The sequence below is a fragment of the Centroberyx gerrardi genome, chromosome 21 (genome assembly GCF_048128805.1).
Source record: "Centroberyx gerrardi isolate f3 chromosome 21, fCenGer3.hap1.cur.20231027, whole genome shotgun sequence".
Lineage (NCBI taxonomy): Eukaryota > Metazoa > Chordata > Actinopteri > Beryciformes > Berycidae > Centroberyx > Centroberyx gerrardi.
In genome coordinates, this window is record NC_136017.1 from 16142975 (window position 1) to 16166942 (window position 23968).

Consider the following 23968-nt stretch of genomic DNA (forward strand, 5'->3'; position numbering starts at 1 on the left):
AGTGGTGTTTGACGCAGATTCATGTTGCTGTCAACAACACTGATCAAGTCAACGACGGTAACAGACACCCAAAACGTCCTCGGCTGATTTCAAAGATATTACACCACGGTAAATAACCATATCTATACTATAACTTTACTACTATAATATGGAACGCACAATCAACTCTGAAGCGCGGCGTTCGAGCGAGAATTGCACTTTTGTCGCACGGTGTCATGAGGCTAATTTTCGGTGCTAACATTGATTAGTTATACTGCGGCGATATGGTTCATGGGTGAATTTCAACGCAGAATAGCAAAAATACGTTTAAAATTACATTTAAGACTAGTGTTGGTAATTGCACCCAGACATAACGCCAAGTGAACCATACCCAGTTGGCCGATCCAGCTTGCTAACGTAGCGTTATAGCTTTGCAACAGTTTGTCAGTTCAGGTGGCCTCTTTGGATTTTATCAACTAGCTTAACTGTTTTGTCTTAGTTTGGTCTGCTGATAGCTAACTGTAAACTAGTTGGCAAGCTGCTCACTTGTTGCTGTTGCTCAACTAATGTAATGTTAGTTTGTAACTATAGCTAGCCACTTGTTAGCCCCAAACCGTGACGTTCCCTCTTGTATGGAGAGAATCTCACGCGAACTCCATTCAAAAATCCAAAGAGATTATTGTGTCCTTGCTTATCGTCAAACATGTATACGTTGTAAAACATGTTTTAATGCATTTTTAGACTCAGTAGGTTCAACTGATAAAATCGGCATCCACCAAGCAGTTGTTATTGCAATCAAATTTCAGCCTTATTGGTTCACCCGTAACTATCAACATTTTTTTCCACCAAAACACACCGTGGTGGGCGGTGGCGTACAGTATGAAGTAATTTTAAAAGTGAAAATTTAATTGAAATAATATCTGCTTAGTGAATGAGATGTATGCCGAATTTATCAAAAGACCCTCATCCCTTGTGAAATAATGGTTATGCAGCAGAGGAATAAGCGTACCTATAACGTGCACAACTAATCTGTATATCTCCGCCATTTATGTTTAATATGCACGCAATACAGTTAGTTTATTTTGTTTCTGAAGAGTCAAATTTAGGACGGCTACCACTAAATGCAGAGAAAAAGGCATCAAATCAGGGTATGCTGATGTTACTGGTATTCATAATGGCTAATACCACTCATGCTGTTGCATCTGCTAACAGTAGTTCTGTGCCTTGGTATCAATCTCACTGCTTTGCATAAAATTTCTCTGTAGACTATAGTAACCACTGAACTGTATGAAAAGTCCGTACCACAGACAAGCTGTTGACAAGATCATAACTTGCTGGTTGAGAACAAAAACACACTCTGTGTAATCATTCCAGAGGAGAGCCGCTGTATTTTGGGGTGTTCACACCCAAACACCCTGTTTCCTTTTCCAAAGACACCATGGTTCACCACAGTCCTAATGTTTATTATGACTGAACCTGCCCACTTTTGAACAGTCCCTCCCTGCATTACGTCCTGCCCTAACATCCTGTTTCAACCGGAACTATCATTGTGGCTTTAACATTTTCACTTGGTGGCACCGATTTTGAACTAGAGCTCAGCTTTTTGTACATGATACTAGTTCATGTTTTATAAATGAATAGTCAATATGCTCCTGCACTGAATCAAAACTACTTAGGCCTAAGTGCAAAACAAAATGGTATGCTATGATATGTCTCGTTGATTATAAGATCTTTGGATTGTTCCCCTTCTGTTTGTGTGTTTGTCACACACTGTATCTCATACAGCACTGATCTATTTTTGATAAAACTTGGGTGAATGATGCGTCACACCCCTACGTTCAAGCATTTTCAAGATTACACTGATTGGCCCAAGGGTGGCGCTACAGTTACAGGTCAAAACAAGGTGACATATTTGTCACTGACTGGCCCAGAGGGGGATTGCATCATTCTTCTGGGATGACATGTTCACTGTTGCCTTGTTTATGAAGGATTCATAAGACTTGCTTGACCTTTAACAACAGCCACTTCACACATGGATATATCAAACATGGGTTATTTTTTAGAAGGCTGCCACATGTGAAGTTATAGACAAAACATGGTGTTACATCTGGTGGGTCCAGGTAGCTCACTGGGCTATGGCACATAATGTGGACTCGTGACCTTCAGTTTGAACCCTACAGCATCCAGTGGCATACTGTCTATTAAAGCAGAAATGCCATAAAGAGAATAGTGGGAAGTGAAATGTGCGTAGCAGTATGTATGATGTTATGGAAATGCTAGTGATCATAGTGTGTGTAATGGCCAGCCTTCACCCCTGCTTGTTTAGCTCTGTGGTAACAGGATTAGAATGATTTCCAGGGTTTTCTGCAGTGTAGTTTTTTGAGGAACCGATGCCCAACCCCCTGGAGAAAAAAATTCACTAAGCTTCTTTTCTCCTCTGTCTGCTGCTCCGCTCTGCTCTGCTCTGATAGAGAGGAGGAAGGGGGCAGGGTGTTATACCACTGGATTCCGCAGTAAACCGTTTCCCCACACATATGCAGACACAGTAGCGGGGCTGCACTGCCTCCAAAAGCAGCACAGCGTGTTTTATTAACAATACTCAAACATACACACCTATAGACAGGTGCTGTGGCCGGGTGGGGTCGGGCAGGGTGGCGGATGCTGCACTGCACCACTGCTGTAAAAGTAATCCTGGAGGAAACACTGGAACTGGCTTATTGGCCGGCTGGTGAGTTGACTGACTGGCTACATTGACTACAGGGATAGATGGCTGACAGAGTGACTGTATGGTTAGCTAGCAGACTTCTGACTGGCTGGCAGGCTAAGTGGATGACTGACTGACAAAATCGTCATTGTCCTCTCCTCTTATATCGCCAGCAAGTCAATTTGTAGCAGCAGAGCAACTGTTTGTTTTCTAATTGGCACCGTTATTTTTACCGCGGCGCCGTTGTCTTCAAGTGCCAAGTCAGGAAAGCTGAGACCCTTCACTCTGTACCTGGTTGCATGCAAACTTCATTGTGGTGTGTTGACATTAATTTTCAACAAATCAAGTGGGTTTTTTTTAATGAGCAGCCTTTGCTTATTAAAATAAAGTAAAAGTTGTATTACTGTAACTATAAACCTTCGCATCTTTGCTATGATTTTTCTCACAACTTCCAGAATCCTTTTCTTGTAGATTACATCACACACAGCTGGAGAATATACTTCTGGGTTCTTCATCTATTAGTTTACATGGACTGCTGCCATACTGTGATGTGTGTAGTGAGCTATAAGCTATGTTTGCTAATTGTTTGTTACTGTATTCTATAGAAGAGATGAAGGCAGCTGATCAACTAGGGAGCTAGAGAGCTGAGATCACATTCTAATAAACTGATCATTATCGTTATATCAGATATACTGTATATACACAACACTAACAACATAACAAGCTAGGGGTAGCTCCTCTACCTGCTTCTTTAAAAACTCTGCCTTTTTTTTCATGCCACTCCAACTTCCCCAAGCATCTAGTCAAGAGTTGAGCAAACCGTGTCCTGCGTATGAGAAATGTTGATCTTGGTTCCAGTTAACTGAAGTCACATTCAGTAGAATTCTCAGACTTCCATCACAAATTCCGATTTTAAAAGTTTCAGAAATGGCTTACATGGATTGATTGTTAATGAATCGCAGGCTTGTGGTTTTTAATGTAGAAGAGTGTCTCTTCATACCGAGTCCCTAGTTGGAACACAGATGGCTAAGCCTGGGCACACACTGCGCTACTGAAGAGACTGTGAAAGAATTGGACATCACACACTTAAAGACTGGCAGTCACAGTTGGGCAACATGCATATTTGACAGACAGTTGGATTTGAGGAACACACACACACTTGACGGCCAGTTGGATTTGGGGAACACACACTTGACGACTTGTTGGATTTGGGGAACACACGCTTGACGACTTGTTGGATTTGGGGAACACACACTTGACGACTTGTTGGATTTGGGGAACACACACTTGACGACTTGTTGGATTTGGGGAACACACGCTTGACGAATTGTTGGATTTGGGGAACACACACTTGACGACTTGTTGGATTTGGGGAACACACGCTTGACGAATTGTTGGATTTGGGGAACACACGCTTGACGACTTGTTGGATTTGGGGAACACACACTTGACGACTTGTTGGATTTGGGGAACACACGCTTGACGACTTGTTGGATTTGGGGAACACACGCTTGACGAATTGTTGGATTTGGGGAACACACACTTGACGAATTGTTGGATTTGGGGAACACACACTTGACGACCAGTGTGATTTGAGGATCACACACTTGACGACAAGTAGGATTTGGGGAACACACACTACCCAAGTTCTAACGCCATGCAACATCCAAATCTCGTGATAACACAACCTCTCGCGCTACTGCAACACACAACCGGAGCATTTTTCTTTCTGCACTTCCACCTGGTGCTCAACTCTCATTGGTTGTTGCCTTGCCTCCATTCAGACTTGAGCGGTTGACCAGCTCACACTACAGGACAACGTCAAGACTCGAGTTTGAAAAATCAAACTTGTTTGAAATAACGGTGATGGTCCTGACTGAATCAGGAGGCAAGAGATCAAACTCCTGAACACTCACACACACTACAAGATCATCTGTCATCATTACATCATGGCCTAAAAGTCATGTAGTGTGTCCCTGGCCTAAAGAGCTAGCCTTTTGCTTTACCTCCGCATTGACCTAAACTGACTAACCTGCTGTGTGAACAAAACAGGGATGTGACCAGGAACACAAGAAGCATGAAATAGGAATCCCCCATTAGAGATGAGTGGGAGCCATGTGTCCACAAAAATGACGTTCTTGATAGCGTTGTGGTTGCTGACTGAACGGCTGACTGTGTGCCAACAGTTGTTTTCCAGTATCTGTGCGTTCGGTTGGGCGGCAGCAATAGGCCGACTGTGTCTGTTGGTTAGTAGCGATATTTATTTAAAGCAACATGCTGTCACCCAGCATAACATCACATAGTGGGGAGAGCGCAGAGACACAGTGGGGGTGGGGGTAAACGAGAGAGAGAGAGAGAGGGAGTAGAAGGAAAAAGAGGAAGTGCGAGAGGAGGGAAGGGGGGAGAAAGTTAATGTGTGAGAGGCGAGAGCGAAGAGGAAGCGAGGCGCGGGAGGGAATCATTAATTTGAAGCAATTACATTACGCCGCCAGCTCGCTGCACTCTACGTTTGCTCTCTCAGTCGCTATTCTTGAAGCAGCTCTAGGCAATATTTTTATGTAAAATACACCCGTCTTCACAGCCCACACCACAAAGTAGGGCTGCGATAGAGAAGAGCGGCACATCCTCCCTAATTTAGATGCTGTAGCTTCACTCCATTTGCCCAAATTAAATTCTGGTGTTGGGTGGGGACACTGGTGGGAAATATTCTTGGTGCACAGGAAGTGACAAATTGAAACTGGTAATTAAAAGTGGTAATCCTTGAGATCCTCATTTAAAAAAAAATTGCGGAAAAAGGTGCGAAGTTGCCTAGTGCAGCTTTAACATGGTTTTATGGGTTGTATATGGAATTGTAGTATGTGTACATCCTGTATGTTAGTTTTTCTGTGTGGGTGAGAGAGTATTGCTTTCTTCACTGCACTTATCCATTCAGCTCACTAACCTCATAAATATGCAATGACCTTGTGGTTGCATCCTGGTGCTTTTAATGTCAGCTTCTCTCTCTCTCTCTCTCTCTCTCTCTCTCTCTCTCTCTCTCTCTCTCTCTCTCTCTCTCTCTCTCTCTCTCTCTCTCTCTCTCTCTCTCTCTCTCTCTCTCTCTCTCTCTCTCTCTCTCTCTCAAATTTGAACAAGCTTTGTCGTTATGTAATAATTCAGCATCTGTTGCCAAAGCAAGTGGTGTCAAAGTCTTCCCAATAAATAGTACAACATTAAGAAATAGAGATAAATGAACAATAGGCAATGAATAAACCAAGCAATGCAGTAATCACAAGATGAAGCATGTATCAAAAACTACAACATGTATGGTAGGTCAAGTTAAGTATTATTATTTAGTAGCTACTGTGGAACAATGACTTTTTCTCCAGGATATAATCTAATTTTCTAAGTTTCTGAAAATTACTCAAAAAATTGTTGTGATGTTTTTATTGTTAGTGCAGTTAAGGAGGAAGTGTCGCACTGTCTCCACCTCCACCAGGTAGCAGAGTGAACACAGTCAAGCACATTTTATAAAAAATTATGAAAATGTCTCAAAAAATGAAATGCGATGCTTCCATCAGCTGGCTTGAAGTGAATAAACAGGCTTCCGATACGTAAAACTTAGCTACGTCAAGAAAAACACTTCCATGATCAGAAGACAAGTGAAAGCTAGCTTAAATGTAAAAACAAATCAATAATAGCTCGCTACTACAATTTAACAAGTAATGTTCCTGCTAACATACGATCAACAAAGGGTTAAGCCTACTAACAACAGAGAAATCCAACAAACAATATGCAAAACCTAAATCAAACAATCTAATGTTTGGTGCTGCCACCATAACAAGGCCCTAAGTCTCTGGCCAGACTCTTCTCTTCTGTGGTTCCACGGTGGTGGAACGAGTTACCAAACTCCATTCGATCCGCAGAGTCCCTCTCAATCTTTAAGAAAAGGCTAAAGACCCAGCTCTTTAGTGAACACCTTCTCACCTGATGGACTGTGTAATCTATATATTAAAAAAAAAAAAAAAAAGGAAAAGAAAAAATTCGGTAACACTTTCTATGACGCCCATGTCTATAATGCATTATAAACATACTTATAATGCGTTATAATCTGCTTATAGCACATTATAATTATAGTTATAAACACTCATAAATATTCATAATTATTTATAACAATAATCATAACACATTATAAAGCATTTTATAATTATTATAATATAATGACTTATAAGGTCAAGTATCATAATACTTCATAATTGCTGGTCACTCACTGACATTTTTTTGTAGAAAGTGTTACCAAAAATTCTTTATCTGCCTCTATGCACTCTATGCTCTGCCTCGTAGCACCTATGTCCTGTCGGACCAGAACTTAGCTTTATGGCACTTACTCTCGTTGTTCTCTCCTGACTAGATCCTTGCTTGTGTTGTATTAAAATCTCATATGTACGTCGCTTTGGATAAAAGCGTCTGCCAAATGGGAAATTGTAAATTGTAATGTTGACACGACTCACCTTATCAGGAAATCAGGGAACTTGAAGTGAACTACTTCCAGCTAGCCAAACGCTTCCACAAGCAGTCCGAACTGTAGAGAAATGGGAAATGGAAAAATCAATCTTCCATTGTAACTGCAGTGAACTTACTATAACGGTTACTACCACAGGCATTTCAGACATGGCAGTTCAACAAGGACCTAATGAAAATACTACAGCCTCTTAGACACATCAGCAGAGATACTGGCACTTCTAGCAAGCATAAATAGAAAGACGCAAACCAAGAAATGCAATTGGCAATATTCTAATACATCAACTGAAGGCCATACTTCCACAACAGTATTATACATGGGAGCGACAGCACTATGACATTTCTGGGAGGTTGTGGTGGACAGATATTGTACAGATAATCTTTGGCTGCAAATGTCAGTGCCTCATTATTTACTTGACAAATGTATTTCCATTGCTGTTTGTCGCTTCTTCATCAGCAAAAAACCTGAGTAAATTTTAACAAATGCTGTGCCAGCGCAACAAAAACAGCTTTTGGTGGGACAGCGATGCCTTTGAAAATAATTGCATTAAAAATCCCAGATGGTAGGAACACAGCTATGTTAAAAAAATCTGCTTTTCTGATTCGATTCATCATAATTCACATAAAAATGCTTTGGATGCAAACCCAGCTGCTGACTCCAACTGCAAGGATCTCCTCAGATTAGGATCAGTAACTATGGTCAGCTAGTGTGCTTTGTGTACTGCCTGTTTATGACCAAATATGTTAATAATTAGCTTTTTTTCTTATTTCTTTCAAGACTGCTTATTCAGTGTAGTCCAATTTACCATAATTCCCATGTTACCAGCAATTACGTTCACCTCCTTCCCTATATGCATTATTTGGAATATTTGTTAGTACCCCAAGAATGCATGTATGGACGTTTGTGTGCGTGGTCTCAATTGAATGTTTGTCCCAACTTAGAAGATCTTGTTAGTGATCCTCAGACTTCACTGCTATATAATGTAATCCTTTCATCAGTGAGATGGGAATGCTGAGCCAGGTGTGTTTTGGTGTTTGGAATCTAGTTTTTCTATTCAATAAAATCTACTCTAGTTACGTCTTTCAGCTCTTTCACATGCTTAACTAAATGTTGAGCTGTTAGTGTGCTGAAGAATTCTGTCCCCTGTCCCTGAGATTTAGACCTTGTTTGGAGTATTACTACCTTTGTCTTCTTTTCTTTCTTATCAAAGGTAATGATAGAGCTTGGGTCTGACTGAAGTTTTGCAGGATGTTTAGGCTCTCCTGAAAACCGTCTTTAGAAGTCAAGAGGGGAATGAAATCATCTGCGAAATGAAGGAATTTAACCTCCTTGTTTCTCTCTGGCTCTATGAGTCATGTTTTGCAGCTGTTGTGCTTTTTTTCTGCTCTGTTTGATGCTGCAGCCCTGGGAGGGAGGCAGAATATTGTAATTCTTTCCTACATAATGTTTATGGCAGAAAGGCAAGATTGTCACATTGGGGCCCAGTTCCTACCCCCAATAAGGAGATAAAGCAGAAAGCCAGCTTGGTATAAGCAGACAACACAGTAAATAATCATCTAGATTGAAAACCATGAGGCTCTGCTTCATTAATGATCAAATCAGGTAGATGGTAGGGATGGGAAGATATGCTTATCTCACAATACGATTCAATACGTTCAGGATTTAATACAGTAACGATACAATGTAATAAAAGTAAAAATAAAAGCTCAATGACAACAAAGCATGACTACATCCCTTGTAGATGGGTTTGAAATCTTTGAAAAATGTTAGTAGCATATTTAAGATTGGGAAATGGGACTGTGTGTGTGAGTTATCACTAGAAAGGCCAATGGATTAGGAGGATCTAACCGAAGGTCAACAAGCCCCCAGTTTACACTTGGCGACAGCTGGCAACAGCTGTGCAAACATTTATTGTTCACTCTCCACATGAAGTAAATATATAAATGATGCTTTTATAACTAATGGTGCAAATAGCCTGCATAAACGAATTTGTAGTCTGTAGATTTCCATTTTTTACCATGCTGGATTAAAAAAGAAGGTTGAAAAGGGCAAATTGTGCCATGGCCAAACTGCCTCTACTTAGGCTAAATGAAAAATAAATGGCAATAACAGAGCTGAATTTGAGCATTTATTATCTTTTATATGAAATATGCAAGGAAATAAAAGAGTAAGTATTCTCATTTGTGCTGAAATACTGAAAATGTCCATTTTCAAATTCCAGGAAATTAGACACCAATATATTTTCAGTGTCAGAAGTCCGTTTTCTCAGCGGTTGGTGTGGAGTCTCTGCTGTGCTCGGAGGGCATGGAGCTTCCCTGACTGTCATGTAGTTTGCATGCAGCTTCTCATGGAGCCGCGGGAAGAAGTCACACTGGGTGATCTTCTTAGTCATGCAGTGTTCATGTAAAACGAGGCATGCGCCGATCAATCGGGGCTAATTATAATAGGCCAGTAGACATTTTACGCAGGTCAGTGATGGCTGAGCACCATTTCAACTGCCGGATCATATTATAAGCCTACACTGGTTATTTATGCTTGTGTGCCATTTGATACTTTTTGTTTTTTTTAATAGAGAGCCCATCCGCTCTTTAATTGTCTGTCTTTGCTGTTTTTAATTTCAGAGAGAGTGATTTTTTTCTGAACCGAGCCTTTTGAGAATGTTTGCTCATCGGATTAATTTGCTATTTTGAACTGTGAATAAACACTGACAGGTCACACATACTCATTTCTGACTAGAATGAGTCAGACACACAGTGCTTCACTTCAACACTGGTTTCTACAGAAAGTGGGTCTGGGAAAAGTCGTAGACGTTTTTTGCACAATTTTTGAAAACCGCAATATGTAATTTCTAACAAACAGCAAAAGCAATGAGCTGTGTTTATGCTTATCAATCATATTTAATTTCCTCAAGAGCTTTTCCATCAGTTGCAAGTAGTTGATTTTCTTTCTGTCTCTTGGTTTTGCTCTTTGAAATCAGTGTCTGTGTGTAACCTGATCCGTCTCTGTCTCTTACAGGACTCTGGCTGCTACTCTGTGGAGACCTCATCTCTGTGTGTGTGGCAGCGTGTGTGTGTGTGCGCTCCTGTAGCATCACTGTGCAGCGTGTGTGATGTCTTCAGACCTGTTAGTAGATTTGGGCGAAGACCCTCCCACCCCGCAGTTAGATCACCTCAAACTGTCCCCGCTAGAGGACCAGCAGTGGCCTCCTGACCTGTCTACCATCAGCAAGTCGGGTAAGAAGGATTCATATGCACACACACACACACACACACACACACAGGACCAAGAAAAATTCAAGATGTTTAAGGCAAAGATTACATGCATCATAAAATTCAACATATTGACTATAGCTTTATTTCGATTCATTTCAATACATTGTAATAGACACTAAGGGCTGGTAAACTAAGATTTACCTGCGAAGAATCATTATTACTGGCCAAAATAATGACTATACTATACATTTTTCATTGAAATATACCACCCTACCCATTTTCAATGCTAGCTCCTATACAGAATAGGGATGGAACAATGTATTGAAATTCAATATATCGTAATACAAAAATGTATTTATTTACACTTTTTAATGACATTTTTAAATTGTTGTTTACATTCTAGCAAGCCAATGAGACAAGAGCAGATCAACAGTTTTAATTTAAAACTTTCTCACTCACTTATAAAATGGATCAAGTTTGTAATTCATCATGAAGTGACTCTCTACATTAAATAACATTGTTTCAACTAACATTAGGCTAATTAACATCCATAATGATAAGGTAATATGATGTATAATTATGATAAATAATAAGGTTAGCATGAAATAGTTGACAGTCTAGAACAACTTGACCAATACTGATCAATTCTTGAAAGACTCCATTTTTCATGTGGATGTGTTTTCTGACATTCAGGAAGCCGGTTTATTAATTAATTCAACCTAGCTGATGGAAACAAACCTAATTACCATTTTATTTTTCGCGTCACTTCAGAAGTTTGCGTGAAATTCACTTGACAGTTGGATGAAAGCCAGCTAGAGAAGTAGAAGTAAATCATAGAAGTAAATCATCATCACTCCCACTTTGCTGAAAGGAAGCCGTGAATATGCGTTTTATGAAATTCCATCATTTCCTAGCAGTGCAGCACTATGATATCGTGTTATTCCTGTGTAGATGTATTTCTGAATCTGTCTGTGTGTGTGTTCCAGAGACGGACATCTCCCAGCGTCTAGCTGCTGGCTCCCCCCATCTGTCCTGGGACCATCCCTTCTATGACATAGCCAGGCACCAGATCATCGAAGTGGCAGGTCAGTCCACCAATAGAAAGCCTTGTGATGATTGTCTCGTGTTTCTCTCCTGGGACTGCCCCTATCTCTTTGATTTTATCCCCTGTGTGTGTTTATCAATAGATTTTCAAGGTAAAAACCCCAAATCAGCTAATACAGTTTCCCCAAAATGCTAAAAAAAAATCTGTTTTGAGACCTTATGAGTTAGGAGGAACAATGGCTGCCATGGTATTTGATTTTTATTTTCTTGTTTTGTTGGTTCTTCTTTCACTCCAGCATTTTGCAGGATTTCTTTTTGGGAGTTTTTCCTGTCATTTTCGCACGCAAAACACTTGAATTTGTGGCTTCTCTGAAGGATTTCTTTAAAAAAAAAATACTTTTGTAGTGTTGTTTCTAGTAAAAGTGTATGGTTTTACTTTAATTAAAGATAAAGTTGTGAAGATCTGCTTGTTGAAAGCTGCTTTGATCAGAGATAAAATTGTGATGATTTAAAGCAGGGGTGGCCAACCAGTCAGAGACTAAGAGCCAAAAAAATTGCTGTGGTACTGCAAAGAGCCACATCATGTATATACACACAGGCACACAAACGCACTCCCTCCCTCACACACACACAGAATGAAAATCTAACAATTTACAATACCTTGCAAAGACAGAACATCTTTTATCTTACCCACCCACGCACACACACAAGCACACTTACCCTCACAAACACACACACACACACACACACACACACACACACACAATGAAAATATAACAATTTACAATACCTTCCAATAACAGAATATTTTCATGTGACAAAAGTTTTTCTCTTACCATGCTGCTTTTGACTCAGTGGGACTTCTGGCATTCCTTGCCTTCAACAATCCTCTTTAAATCTGGCTTGTATTCAGTTGTGGCCACTCGAAGCAATTCTTTCACATGTGTGTCAGTAAGAACAGATCGATGCTTTGATTTCACGTGTTTCAGGGTAGAAAACACAGACTCACAAACGTACGTTGACCCAAACATTGAGAGTAGCTTGAGCGCAGCCCGTTTGACATTGGGATATTTTTCCATTGGCACAGTTTTCCAGAACTCCACGCCACTTCATATGATGCAAGCGTTACTGTCTCCGAATGCTTGGCAAATTTTCGGAACAACTGAGTCTGTTTTTCTGCCTGACTTTTCAAGGTGTTTAACTTGTGCTTGTGAAGTTCAATACCTTTCGGGAATTCCTGGTCGATGTTAGCATGGAGTGAGCTGAAATGGCGCTGTAGATTTGAAGCCTTGAAATGTGCTAATGACGTCTGGCATATCAGGCAGAATGGCTTGCCATTATGTTCAACAAAAAAATATAAACTCTCCCACTCTTCTAAAAACGTCCTGTGTTCGTCTTCATATTTGCGCTTAATTTTACATTTCCCTGCCATTTTTAGAGCGAACTTGCCTTAAAAGAAAATGTTGGAACGCTCAACAGCAAAATCACCGCAAAGTTGTTTTTTTTTCATTTCCAAGGTGATTGGTTCGCTATACATAAGCATGGCCTGTAACAGTCAGTGTGTTAAAAACTCATACACACACACACACACACAGACAATTTGATGTGAATTGAAGAGCCGCATAAGAACGAGCAAAGAGCCGCGGGTTGGCCACCCCTGATTTAAAGGGTTCCAGTCCAAAACACTATCCATCCATTTTCTAAAAATCTGTCAATGCGAAATCCATCACTCAAGTTTTCAAAAATACAGATGATTCTTAACTCAATCACATAACTGTTTTCTAGGTGAATGTGTGAAGATGACTCATGACTGTAATAGTAACCGATATTGGACTTTAAATTCATGCTAGGCAATTTTTGTAAGAGTACACATCTGTTTCTTCAATCACTTTGGAACAAAAACTCTTCATTTGTAGAAATTGGTGTGGCTGTCGCAATACTAATTAGTTTAATGTTGGTAGTGTTTAATGCCTGTCTCTCTCTCTCTCTCTCTCTCTCTCTCTCTCTCTCTCTCTCTCTCTCTCTCTCTCTCTGTCTGTCTGTCTGTCTGTCTGTCTGTCTGTCTGTCTGTCTGTCTGCCTGTCTGTCTGGTGTCTCTAGGTGATGATAACTTTGGCAGAAAGGTGATCGTGTTCAACGCCTGCAGGATGCCCCCGCACCACGAGCTGGACCATCATAAACTGTTGATGTAAGTGCCAGTCCGGCCCAGCGCTGGCTCACATGTAACTCAATAGCCTCTTATCCACTGCCACACTCAGTTCTCTCTGTGCTCATAGCTTCAACTGCTGGTCAGAATCCCAAAATAACAAGTGGGCCTGTTTCCGGTGTCTCCCCGCATGACAAGGATATGATTTAGTTTGATTTAAGGAGGAGTATGAAGAAGTATATTTTTACATTCATATCCAGAACAACTTATGCTCAGATCTCAGGGTGAAGGAGTAAATTTAATCATGATGCCCCCCAGGAGAGCAGGAAACTGCTGCAGACGTCTCCTCATTGAATGTAGGCAGTTTGCGTGATTCTGTTTAGTTTTGGGTGGGTCGTCCCCCGGTGTAAATTCGATTGCTTTTTGTTCAGTGATGTCACATATAAAACTGCGCTCTATATGCTGTAGAAGTTTCCCTGATTGTGCATTGTTGGCTGGGAACTGAAGCTGGTCCTTTAGAGGCATGTGGAGGCGGTTAGGTGCAACTGCAAAGCATTTTTAGATGATTTTCTGCAGGATTCCATGACTTTGTTATTCTTGTGCGGTACAACCAGTTTTCCATAGAAAACCGATGGTCTAATTAGGAGCCAATGGGAGAGCTGAGGCCTCGAAAGACTACTTTTATACCAGAAAAAACCCTGGAAAGAGACTATTAAACTTAGATTGTTTTACTGTCATTTATTAACCCTGTATGTTAATGTATTATGGAAGCCCTTTTGACACATAGTGAGGGGAAAACAATGGTGGTCAATAGTTCATAGACACATCCATCTGTATCCATGAAGTACTTTGCATTGAGTACTGCAGTTTGTCATTTGCTCATCCAAGTACTCTTTCCATTGATAAAGTCTCCTTGCACAAAATATCTGTTTCAGCTGTCTCTCACGTACATTATAGCCATGACTAGAACCCAGCACTGACCTAATGTCCTTATATTTGAGACCCATGTCAAAGTAAAATTCAATGAATCGCTCCATGTTTATGTTCTGCATGTTGTTGTTGTTTTGCAGGTATCTTAAAGGAACATTGGATCAGTATGTTGAAAGTGACTACACACTGATCTATTTCCATCATGGGCTGACCAGTGACAACAAACCGTCTCTCAGCTGGCTACGAGATGCGTACAGGGAGTTTGATAGAAAGTAAGTTCACACACATGCACAGTTTACGACTGATCTAATCCTCAGTCTGGCCTGAAATTCCCTTTCTTTCTTACTGCATATTGAGTAGTTTGGTGAAGCGCACCTGTATTGCCTCGAGTGCAGCGGAGGATTCGTTTTTTCTGTGTTCTGTTTGTCAGTTTGTGTGTTGTCAGGTTGTCCTGCACATGTCAGCAGTCTTATATTTTGTGTTTTTTAGATGTCTCTGTCTGTTTTCAGGTACAAGAAGAACATCAAGGCGCTGTACATCGTCCATCCCACCATGTTCATTAAGACTCTGCTGATCCTCTTCAAACCACTCATCAGGTTATTATTATTATTAGTATTATTACTAAATCCATGCTGCAGGATCATGTTACCCCTAATGCAGCTTCTCTACACACAATTGCAGAATTGACTGATTACTTATAGGCTTTAATTTATTATTGTTTTATGTTTTACAAAGCAATTTGTGTAAAAAGCGCTATATAACTTTATATTATTTGCTATTAGTAGTAGTAGAGTTATGATTTCAGTTATCATCAGTATAGTTATTAACAGTCTTGTTAGCATCATACGTTTTTTTGTTACTTCCTATTGTTGGGATGCTAAATTACATAGAATGCAATTTGTAATCACCCTCAAGTTCCTGTTGTGGTAACAGATGCAACATTAAGAAATGCATAGACATTTTTCTCTGTAGTCTATTTTTTTCTATACCACATGCTTACATTGTTGAAAAAAAATCCTTCTGCTCAGCAATAAATGGCAGTTTGCCTTTCAGCATTCCTCATTGAAAGCAACAGCACTGCTGACTGTAAGCTCAGTAGTTCTGTGGTTTCAAAGGAAAAATTACTGAATTATACGGTCTACTACTAACTATACATAAAAGTGGGCGCACAAGCAATTGACTTTTTTCATCTCATTTTTAATTGTCGTCCATTTTTCTTTACCAAACACATTGTGGTAAAAATGTTTTTTATTGTCACAGTTTAACATTCCTTATTGAAATCGATGAATAGGTACCATTAGCCACACGGTAGCTTTTAGCCTTGCAGCAAGCAGTATGCTGTGTGTTCAATGAGGAATGCTACCAACAGGATGGTTTCACCATAGCTTAGGAGCAACACCCAACAAATACACTCTTCCTGGCAAAGAAAAAAAATGCTGCGTTCACATTGTGTCGTGCAAAAAAGCCAGACTGTCTGGGTCACAGAATGTCAGTCAACCACAAAAACAAACTTCCTTCTCATTGAGGTTCAGCCATTCAATGCACTGATAACAGTAAAAACAGTGTTGTGTGACTGTTTGTCAGTATTTCATTTCAAAATAGGTCATATTTTGCATTAAAAAATATCCCCACTGTAAGATTGTGAACGAGATTGTTTGCGTGTGTGTGTGTGTGTGTGTGTGTGTGTGTGCAGTTTTAAGTTTGGCAAGAAGATCAACTACGTGAGCTATCTCAGCGAGTTGGAAGATGTGGTCAAGTGTGAGCAGCTGGTCATTCCTGCCCGCGTCAGAGAGTAAGAACTGACACGTGATTTTATTCTATTGATAAATTCTACACAAATTATAGTCTATATTTTCCTTTGGTTTCATATGGCATAGATTTCCATATATTTTCATATTGTGCATATTTTTTTTCCAGATTTTATATTCATTTTCTTTGTCTAAGTATGTTGAACCACTGTCCTTTTGCACACTCTGCATATACAGTATGCTGTAAATTTCATTTTTTTTTCTATTCATATATTTTTAATATGTTGCAGTGCTGAAATTGTTGGTTGTATCATGTTTTTTACCCCTCATCTGGTCATATTTGCCTTTGCTATATCCTATTACTATTTGCTGCTGCAACCACTCAATTTCACTATTCTTCAGTCAGTGCACAACAAGCTTGTTAATAACTTGTGATATACAGGCAACTTATGGCAGTATTGTGTATTGTGGAAGAAATGCAGTACTTCATAATGTGGATCATGCATCTGTTTACCATCATCTCTCTAATCAAATCTCTATGTCCAGGTATGATAATAAGCTGAGAGCCTCCCTGAAACCGACAGCCCAGCCTCCCATGTCTCCTCCTCGCAGCCCCCCCCTCCCCAACCAGGTCTTTGGGGTTCCACTCACACTGTAAGTCTCTATCAGTCTACTGACCTGTCTGTCTGTCTGTGGGTCTGTCTGTCTGTCAGCTGCCTTCCACACATTCCACAAACCAGCGCTAATAGAAATGTTGTCATTGGCTCTGGTGCTCCATGCTAACACTTTAGCATGCTTTGTGTTGAGTGATAGTAGGCTCCATGCTAACACTTTAGCATGCTTTGTGTTGAGTGATAGTAGGCTCCATGCTAACACTTTAGCATGCTTTGTGTTGAGTGATAGTAGGCTCCATGCTAACACTTTAGCATGCTTTGTGTTGAGTGATAGTAGGCTCCATGCTAACACTTTAGCATGCTTTGTGTTGAGTGATAGCAGGCTCCATGCTAACACTTTAGCATACACTATGTTGAGTGACAGTAGGCTCCATGCTAACACTTTAGCATGCTCTATGTTGAGTGACAGTAGGCTCCATGCTAACACTTTAGCATGCTCTATGTTGAGTGATAGTAGGCTCCATGCTAACACTTTAGCATACACTATGTTGAGTGATAGCGGCTCCATGCTAACACTTTAGCATACACTATGTTGAGTGATAGCGGCTCCATGCTAACACTTTAGCATGCTTTGTGTTGAGTGATAGTAGGCTCCATGCTAACACTTTAGCATACACTATGTTGAGTGACAGTAGGCTTCATGCTAACACTTTAGCATACACTATGTTGAGTGACAGTAGGCTCCATGCTAACACTTTAGCATGCTCTATGTTGAGTGACAGTAGGCTTCATGCTAACACTTTAGCATACACTATGTTGAGTGACAGTAGGCTCCATGCTAACACTTTAGCATACACTATGTTGAGTGACAGTAGGCTCCATGCTAACACTTTAGCATACACTATGTTGAGTGACAGTAGGCTCCATGCTAACACTTTAGCATGCTCTATGTTGAGTGACAGTAGGCTCCATGCTAACACTTTAGCATACACTATGTTGAGTGACAGTAGGCTCCATGCTAACACTTTAGCATACACTATGTTGAGTGATAGTCGACCACTAGCATTATCTCAGAAGTGAGAAAATGAGAACTTGTAGCAGCTGTAACGCTAAATGCTAAGTGATCTTAAATGATATGCAGCGTCAGTGTCTATGTTCTGATCACTTAACGGTTAAGTTGACCAAGTGGACAATTTCCTAAGAACTGGGTGTGTTCCTTTAATGGTCTTGACAAGATATTTCTGCAATATGGAGCCTTAGGTACTAGCTTGTTTCTCTAACCCCTTGCTGTGTGTGTGTGTGTGTGTGTCAGGCTGAGACAGAGGAGTCCAGATAGTGATCTAGTTCCTGTGGTGATGAGAGACACCATTGGCTTCCTGTCAGAGCAAGGTGACTAATTGCATTGTTATTATCGTCATTAACCAAACTCTTTAGAAAAGTAGAATTGTTATTGGCTGTTATTTCTATTATTATAAGACACAAGGGTTAGACCGATATATTGGTTTGTCAATATATGGACAGATATTTTATTAAATATCATATATCAGCCAGTCTGTGTTGTCCATCTCTGATATGATGGATATGATGCAGTTTGATTGATCAATACAGTGGTTGTCTATGGGAAGCCTTTAACCTGAATTGATTCTGATGTGACAATTTGATTATTATTATTAATATAAGTAGTAGTTGTAATAGTAGCCTGGGTTTGAGTTTCATGCTTTTCCAAGAATAAAATTCAGGGGAAAACAGTAAATTAAAACAGTATTTTATTTTTTAAATGGTCAAAATTTTGTGTGTGTGTCAGGTATGGAGATAGAGGGCATCTTCAGACGTTCTGCCAATGTCACTCTGGTGAAAGAGGTCCAGCTCAGATACAACTCAGGTAGGATCAACACGCCTGCTAGTTTCTAACCAAGCTGCAAAGGAGCTTGTCATGATTTTCACCTCAAATGTGGCAGTCAGCCTAACTTTAACCTCAGTGGAGGAGTTAACGTATGCTTAAACCTTCCCTCCAGTAGAGATGGAAAAAAGAAACATCATTGATCTTTTGAAGATATAGCAGTTTTTGACATTGCAGCTCTTCTTTGGATTGGTGGTTGCTGTGGAATAAGGCAAAATAGGCAAAATCAAATTATTTTTTTTCTAATCTTGTGTGTGTGTGTGTGTGTGTGTGTGTGTTGTAGGCGAGACAGTGAGTTTCAGTGAGATGGAAGACATCCACTTGGCTGCAGTGATTCTGAAGACATTCCTGAGGGAATTACCTGAGCCTCTGCTGACCTACCAGCTCTACAACGACATAGTCAACTTCAGCTGTATGTTATTATTATTATTAGTAGCAGCAGTAGTGTTACTACAACCTGAACCATGTTTTTCTATACAAAATGTGTGTTTTTTGTGCTCTAGCTGTGTCCAGTGACAGCCAAGTGATGGCTATGAAGACGCTGTTAGAGTCGCTTCCAGAGGAAAACTACGCCTCGCTAAGATACCTCATCACATTCCTGGCACAGGTACAGCTAACACACAACTACTGGAATATACTCGCATAATATGAACACACATAGCCTCTCCCTGAGATACAAACACACAGTAGGCTTCACTTGCTAGCGCAGTTTCATGTTAAAATAATTGTTTAATGATATTACTGTTAGTCTCGCTCTTATGAGGGAGACTTGCAATCTACTGTATATAGTGGTCAGTTATGTCATGACAGCTAGTATGTTCTTCACATGACAAGATATGGCTTTCACATGACTCCACTTGCCTGATAGCTGCTGCCCCGAGACAAATAGCCTTGTAGCAGGAACATCAGGCACATCCTGAGACTTAGGTCAGCTAACATATGTACCATTGTCGCCCTGGATCATCAGATTGGTCCCAGGAGTCCATGTACAGTATCTATTTTACACGCTTGACCACTGAGTAAACTCTCGCTAGACCATTGTGTAAGTACAGTATACAATTCCACTCAAGGCACTCCAAAAATCTGTTAAAAAGCCTTTATTCTATTGGTCCATGGTATGCAGGACATGATGTCGACACTTTCTTTTCAACACAATAACTCAAGAACAATACATGATAGAAACTTCATCCTTACACCTCAGGTTCCCCCTATAGAGTAAATGATCTGATTAGATTTTGGAGCGCCTTGCTGCGTAAATTTGCATATTAATGAGGGAAAACTGATTTTCTTGAAACTACTATAACTCCTTAATGCTTTAAGATACAGAGTTTATATTAATACCACCCATCTGTTATATGAAGACAATTATGTATTTGAATGTATTAATGAATGCATAATACACTTAATTAATGGCCTCATCCTGTTTAGTATTCATCTTGTTTAATATTTTAAAATAATGTTTTTACATTATTTTAAAATGCATTTATCAGTGAATCAGAGAAATCTGCTGATTCGGCGTAAATTTCACACAACATTAAAAATCTAAAAATCTGGTTTGTTAAAGTATTCATCCCTTTTCTCTTTTTGTCCACTTTCTGGGGTTTCATGAAATAAAAATCTGTCTGTCTGTGTAATAAGTGGACCAACAGTAAGCTGTGTGTGTTTTTAGGTGTCTTCCTGCAGTGAAGTGAACAAGATGACCAACAGTAATCTGGCCGTGGTGTTTGGTCCTAATCTGCTGTGGGGGCGGGACAACGCCATGTCGCTCAGCGCCATCGGGCCAATCAACAACTTCACCAGAACCTTGTTGGACCAACAGCATCTGGTCTTCACCTAAGCCCCGCCTCCTCGCCCTGCATTTTCTCTTCCAATCAGCACCTACCATGGAGAACCTCTCTTCCAATAGCATTTAGTCTTTACCTAAACCCCTGGCTCTTAACCATTCGGGAGCCTCATCAGGGTACTTGTCGACCAACAGCGCTTAGACTATACCTACCCCCTCTCCTTGCCCTACCTATTACCATATCGACCACTTCAGAAGACCCTCTGGTCCAGTATCGTTCAGTTTTTCCCCTAGTCTTGTATTCTGATTGGAGCATTAGTTTGTGGTTCCAAGTGGTTTTGACTGCAGCCAGCTTCCAGACCTCACTTCCCTGTGGCTAGCCATTTTCAGTCCAGGTTAGTGCCAAATTGCCCCCTCTTGCCAGGTTTTGAATGGGGATTGATGGAAATGGTATATAAACTGCAGCCAAATAACCCCATGCCAATGTCCTACAGCCCAAAATCCAAAAGCTACTCAGTTGTTGACTTACTGTGAGTTCAGACTTCGAGCAACTTGGTTGATTGTGGGCGGTGCAAGAGACTCCGATTGCATCTATGTAGTAGTCTGCTGCTATAAAGTTTTGAACAGGCATTTTTTGCTGCTTTGGTATTGCCTCTCACAACGTTGCATCATTTTGAGTTAAAATAGCTAGCTAGCAAACACTAATGACCTAGCAGACAATCAAATCAGTGGTTTTCAATCCTGGTCCGCGGACCCAGAATCCTGCTGGTTCTCATTCTAGCCATCTAATCAGGGGCTATTTCACACCTGGGACACCAGGTGAATGCAATTAACTGCAATTAACTAGCTGGTAGGATAGAAAACCAGCAGTCCTCTGGGTCCTAATGACGAGGATTGAAAAAAAAACACTGATTTCAATTAATGCTAGGTAATTAGCACTTGCTAGCTAGCTATGTTAACACATCAAAATGATGTGATGAAAAAATAAACACAAAAAAAAATCAATAAAATGATGATGGATGCAACCGTTCTCCAACCATCCTTTCTGAGACTTTTTTTCCTAGTCTTTCAAATAAAAGTCATAGAGAACTGAGAAGCTTTGAATTGCTGGAATCAACTTCTCGTCCATTTTGTACTCGCCGGGCTGAACAAAATCTCTAGGAAAACAAAGAAGCGCGTAAATCTGATTGCCTGATTGCCGCAAAAAGTTCAGCTGTGGCCAACTTTGCTCGGCCAACAAACTTCAGCCACCTGGTGGCTCAGCTCTATTAGGCTCGCAGTCTGAGCGCACGGTTAGTTTCACACAAACATAGGCTGCCTGGCTGCAGTGTAGGCGACCTGGAGCCCTGCCAAAACATCTCCTACCCTTCCTCTTTAACCCTATGACCCTTGACCCGACCCCTATCTCTATTACTCAAGTAACTCAAGAGTTATCTGATTCCAGTCCTTATTTATACCTGTATTGAAATGTGTCTCGGGGGCCCTGTCTGGACACAATCTGGCTTACATCTTGTATCTATATTGGGAGTTTAGCAGCAGTTGGAATCGTGGTCTAGACCCCCCCCCCCCCCCCACCACCCCAAGTCTTTCTCTGTATATCTGTGGTGTGCTGTTGTTAATCTGTCTCTCTGGTGTTTTCTATGTAGTGCCAAATACATAACTGGCCTCCAGCTTTCACAGACAGACAAGGAGAGAGAAGGGCGGCGATGGGTAACATCGATAAAGATTGCTAGAGACGGACGGGTGAAAATGAGTGATACGGATAGGGTAGTTTAGATTATTAAAGTTTCCTCTAATCTAAATGGAGGAGAGAACAGAAAAGTAGAGGTGTATGTTGGCGCCTCCATGAAAGACTCAGGTTAACTTAAACAGGATAAACTTGGTACCAAACGTCCAGAACAATCTTTGAAAATGCTGTAATTCAACCAGCTAGTTAGAATATTAGCTGTTTGATTATACCAGTGGTTCTTAAATGATGTGTCGGAACCCAGAATTGGTTGTGGGTCTCCATGAAATGAGTACTAGTCTGTTTTAATGGACTCCTGTTTGGGTCACAGGCTGATTACCGCTGGTCTAGATAATATCAGCTCTAATATACTCTACTACCTTATATCAGTTTAACTACAATTCTATATGGCTCCTCCCCTTCCTCTATTTGGCTTCATCCTCATTTTATTATTACTGTTATCTTGGGATTTCTGTATTTGGTCAGCATAATTTATGTCTCTGGGATGGGACGACACGCTTATCTCGCGATACGATTCGATATGCGATACTCATCAATATTCACGATTCAATACAACCACGATAGGTGTGATAAATGATAAATGAAAGTTCAATAACAACAAAGTCTAACTGTGCAGAATTATGTTCATTTCTGAGCCACAGATGTTTCTAGCGATGGCATTGGCTGCTAGAATGTAAACAACAATTTAAAAATGTCATTACAAAGTGCAAATAATAGAATCTGGATGGAGAGCTTGTGAAATTGTGATGGTCAAGCCGTCTCATTTGTGATTACTACAGCAGAATAAAATGGAGCTAATATCGCGATTAATTTTTCTGCCTCACGATACGTATCATCACATTTTTGTATCGCAATATATTGAATTTCGATATATCGTCCCATCCCTAAAAACATTATATTGACCAAACTCCATTGTCATTATTGTTCTTCTTGTTATTGTAGCTGTGATTTTGGCATGTATCAGTCCATCTCATCCAAGTAGCTGATTCTTTTTTTTTTTTTATGGTACGGGAAAAACAGCTGACATAGCGTATAGCCGCATACAGTGAAGTGTGATATTCAAGCAGGGGAAAGTCAGGTAGAGGGCCAACATACTTGTATTTTTAGATCATCGGTGTGTTACACTTGAACTAAACAGCGGCTTAGTGTTTCAGTTTGCCCACTGGTATAATGGGAATAACAGTGTCAGTGTAGCTGGTCGATTTTGCTGTATACTGACTGTAAAATATGAAAAATTGGTCATTTTTGATTGCTAACAGCTAGTAAGACTGACTCATTTGTCATATGCTTCTGTCAATATTCAGCATTGGTCAACATCGTGAACATACTAGCTATGTCTTCACTGTTCATACCAAATGCTGCCTATTAAATGGTAGCAGTTAAGATATAGTGCTGTGAAAAAGTTTCATTTTCTGCATTTTCGCAGCATTTTTCTACATTGAATTTGGTCTGGAAAATCGAACAGGGAACAAAAACCTTTTCATTTTTCGCCGGTATCAAACTTGAAAATAATAGGCAGTATGAGTGTTAAGACAAACCCAGTGATATACCATCTGAAAACTAAAAGTAGGCCTATAGCTGACATTTCTCCCACTTTACCTAGCCTCACTGTACGTGTCTATTGGCCATGTTAGCTCCGCTGTAGCTCAAAATTAGCTGTGTG

General features: G+C 40.3%; 1 protein-coding gene across 1 annotated transcript; it reads left to right on the top strand.

The window, feature by feature from the left end:
• The first annotated feature begins 34 nt into the window (after positions 1 to 34).
• On the top strand, positions 35 to 21726 carry arhgap1 (Rho GTPase activating protein 1). The gene is made up of 13 exons (XM_071902119.2): positions 35 to 108; positions 10197 to 10414; positions 11380 to 11478; positions 13538 to 13625; positions 14654 to 14785; positions 15023 to 15109; positions 16207 to 16305; positions 16808 to 16915; positions 18188 to 18264; positions 18680 to 18757; positions 19059 to 19187; positions 19279 to 19382; positions 20445 to 21726. The coding sequence occupies exons 2-13, from the start codon at positions 10291 to 10293 to the stop codon at positions 20610 to 20612; spliced, it is 1293 nt and encodes a 430-aa protein (XP_071758220.1). The 5' UTR covers positions 35 to 108; positions 10197 to 10290; the 3' UTR covers positions 20613 to 21726.
• Positions 21727 to 23968: the final 2242 nt, after the last annotated feature.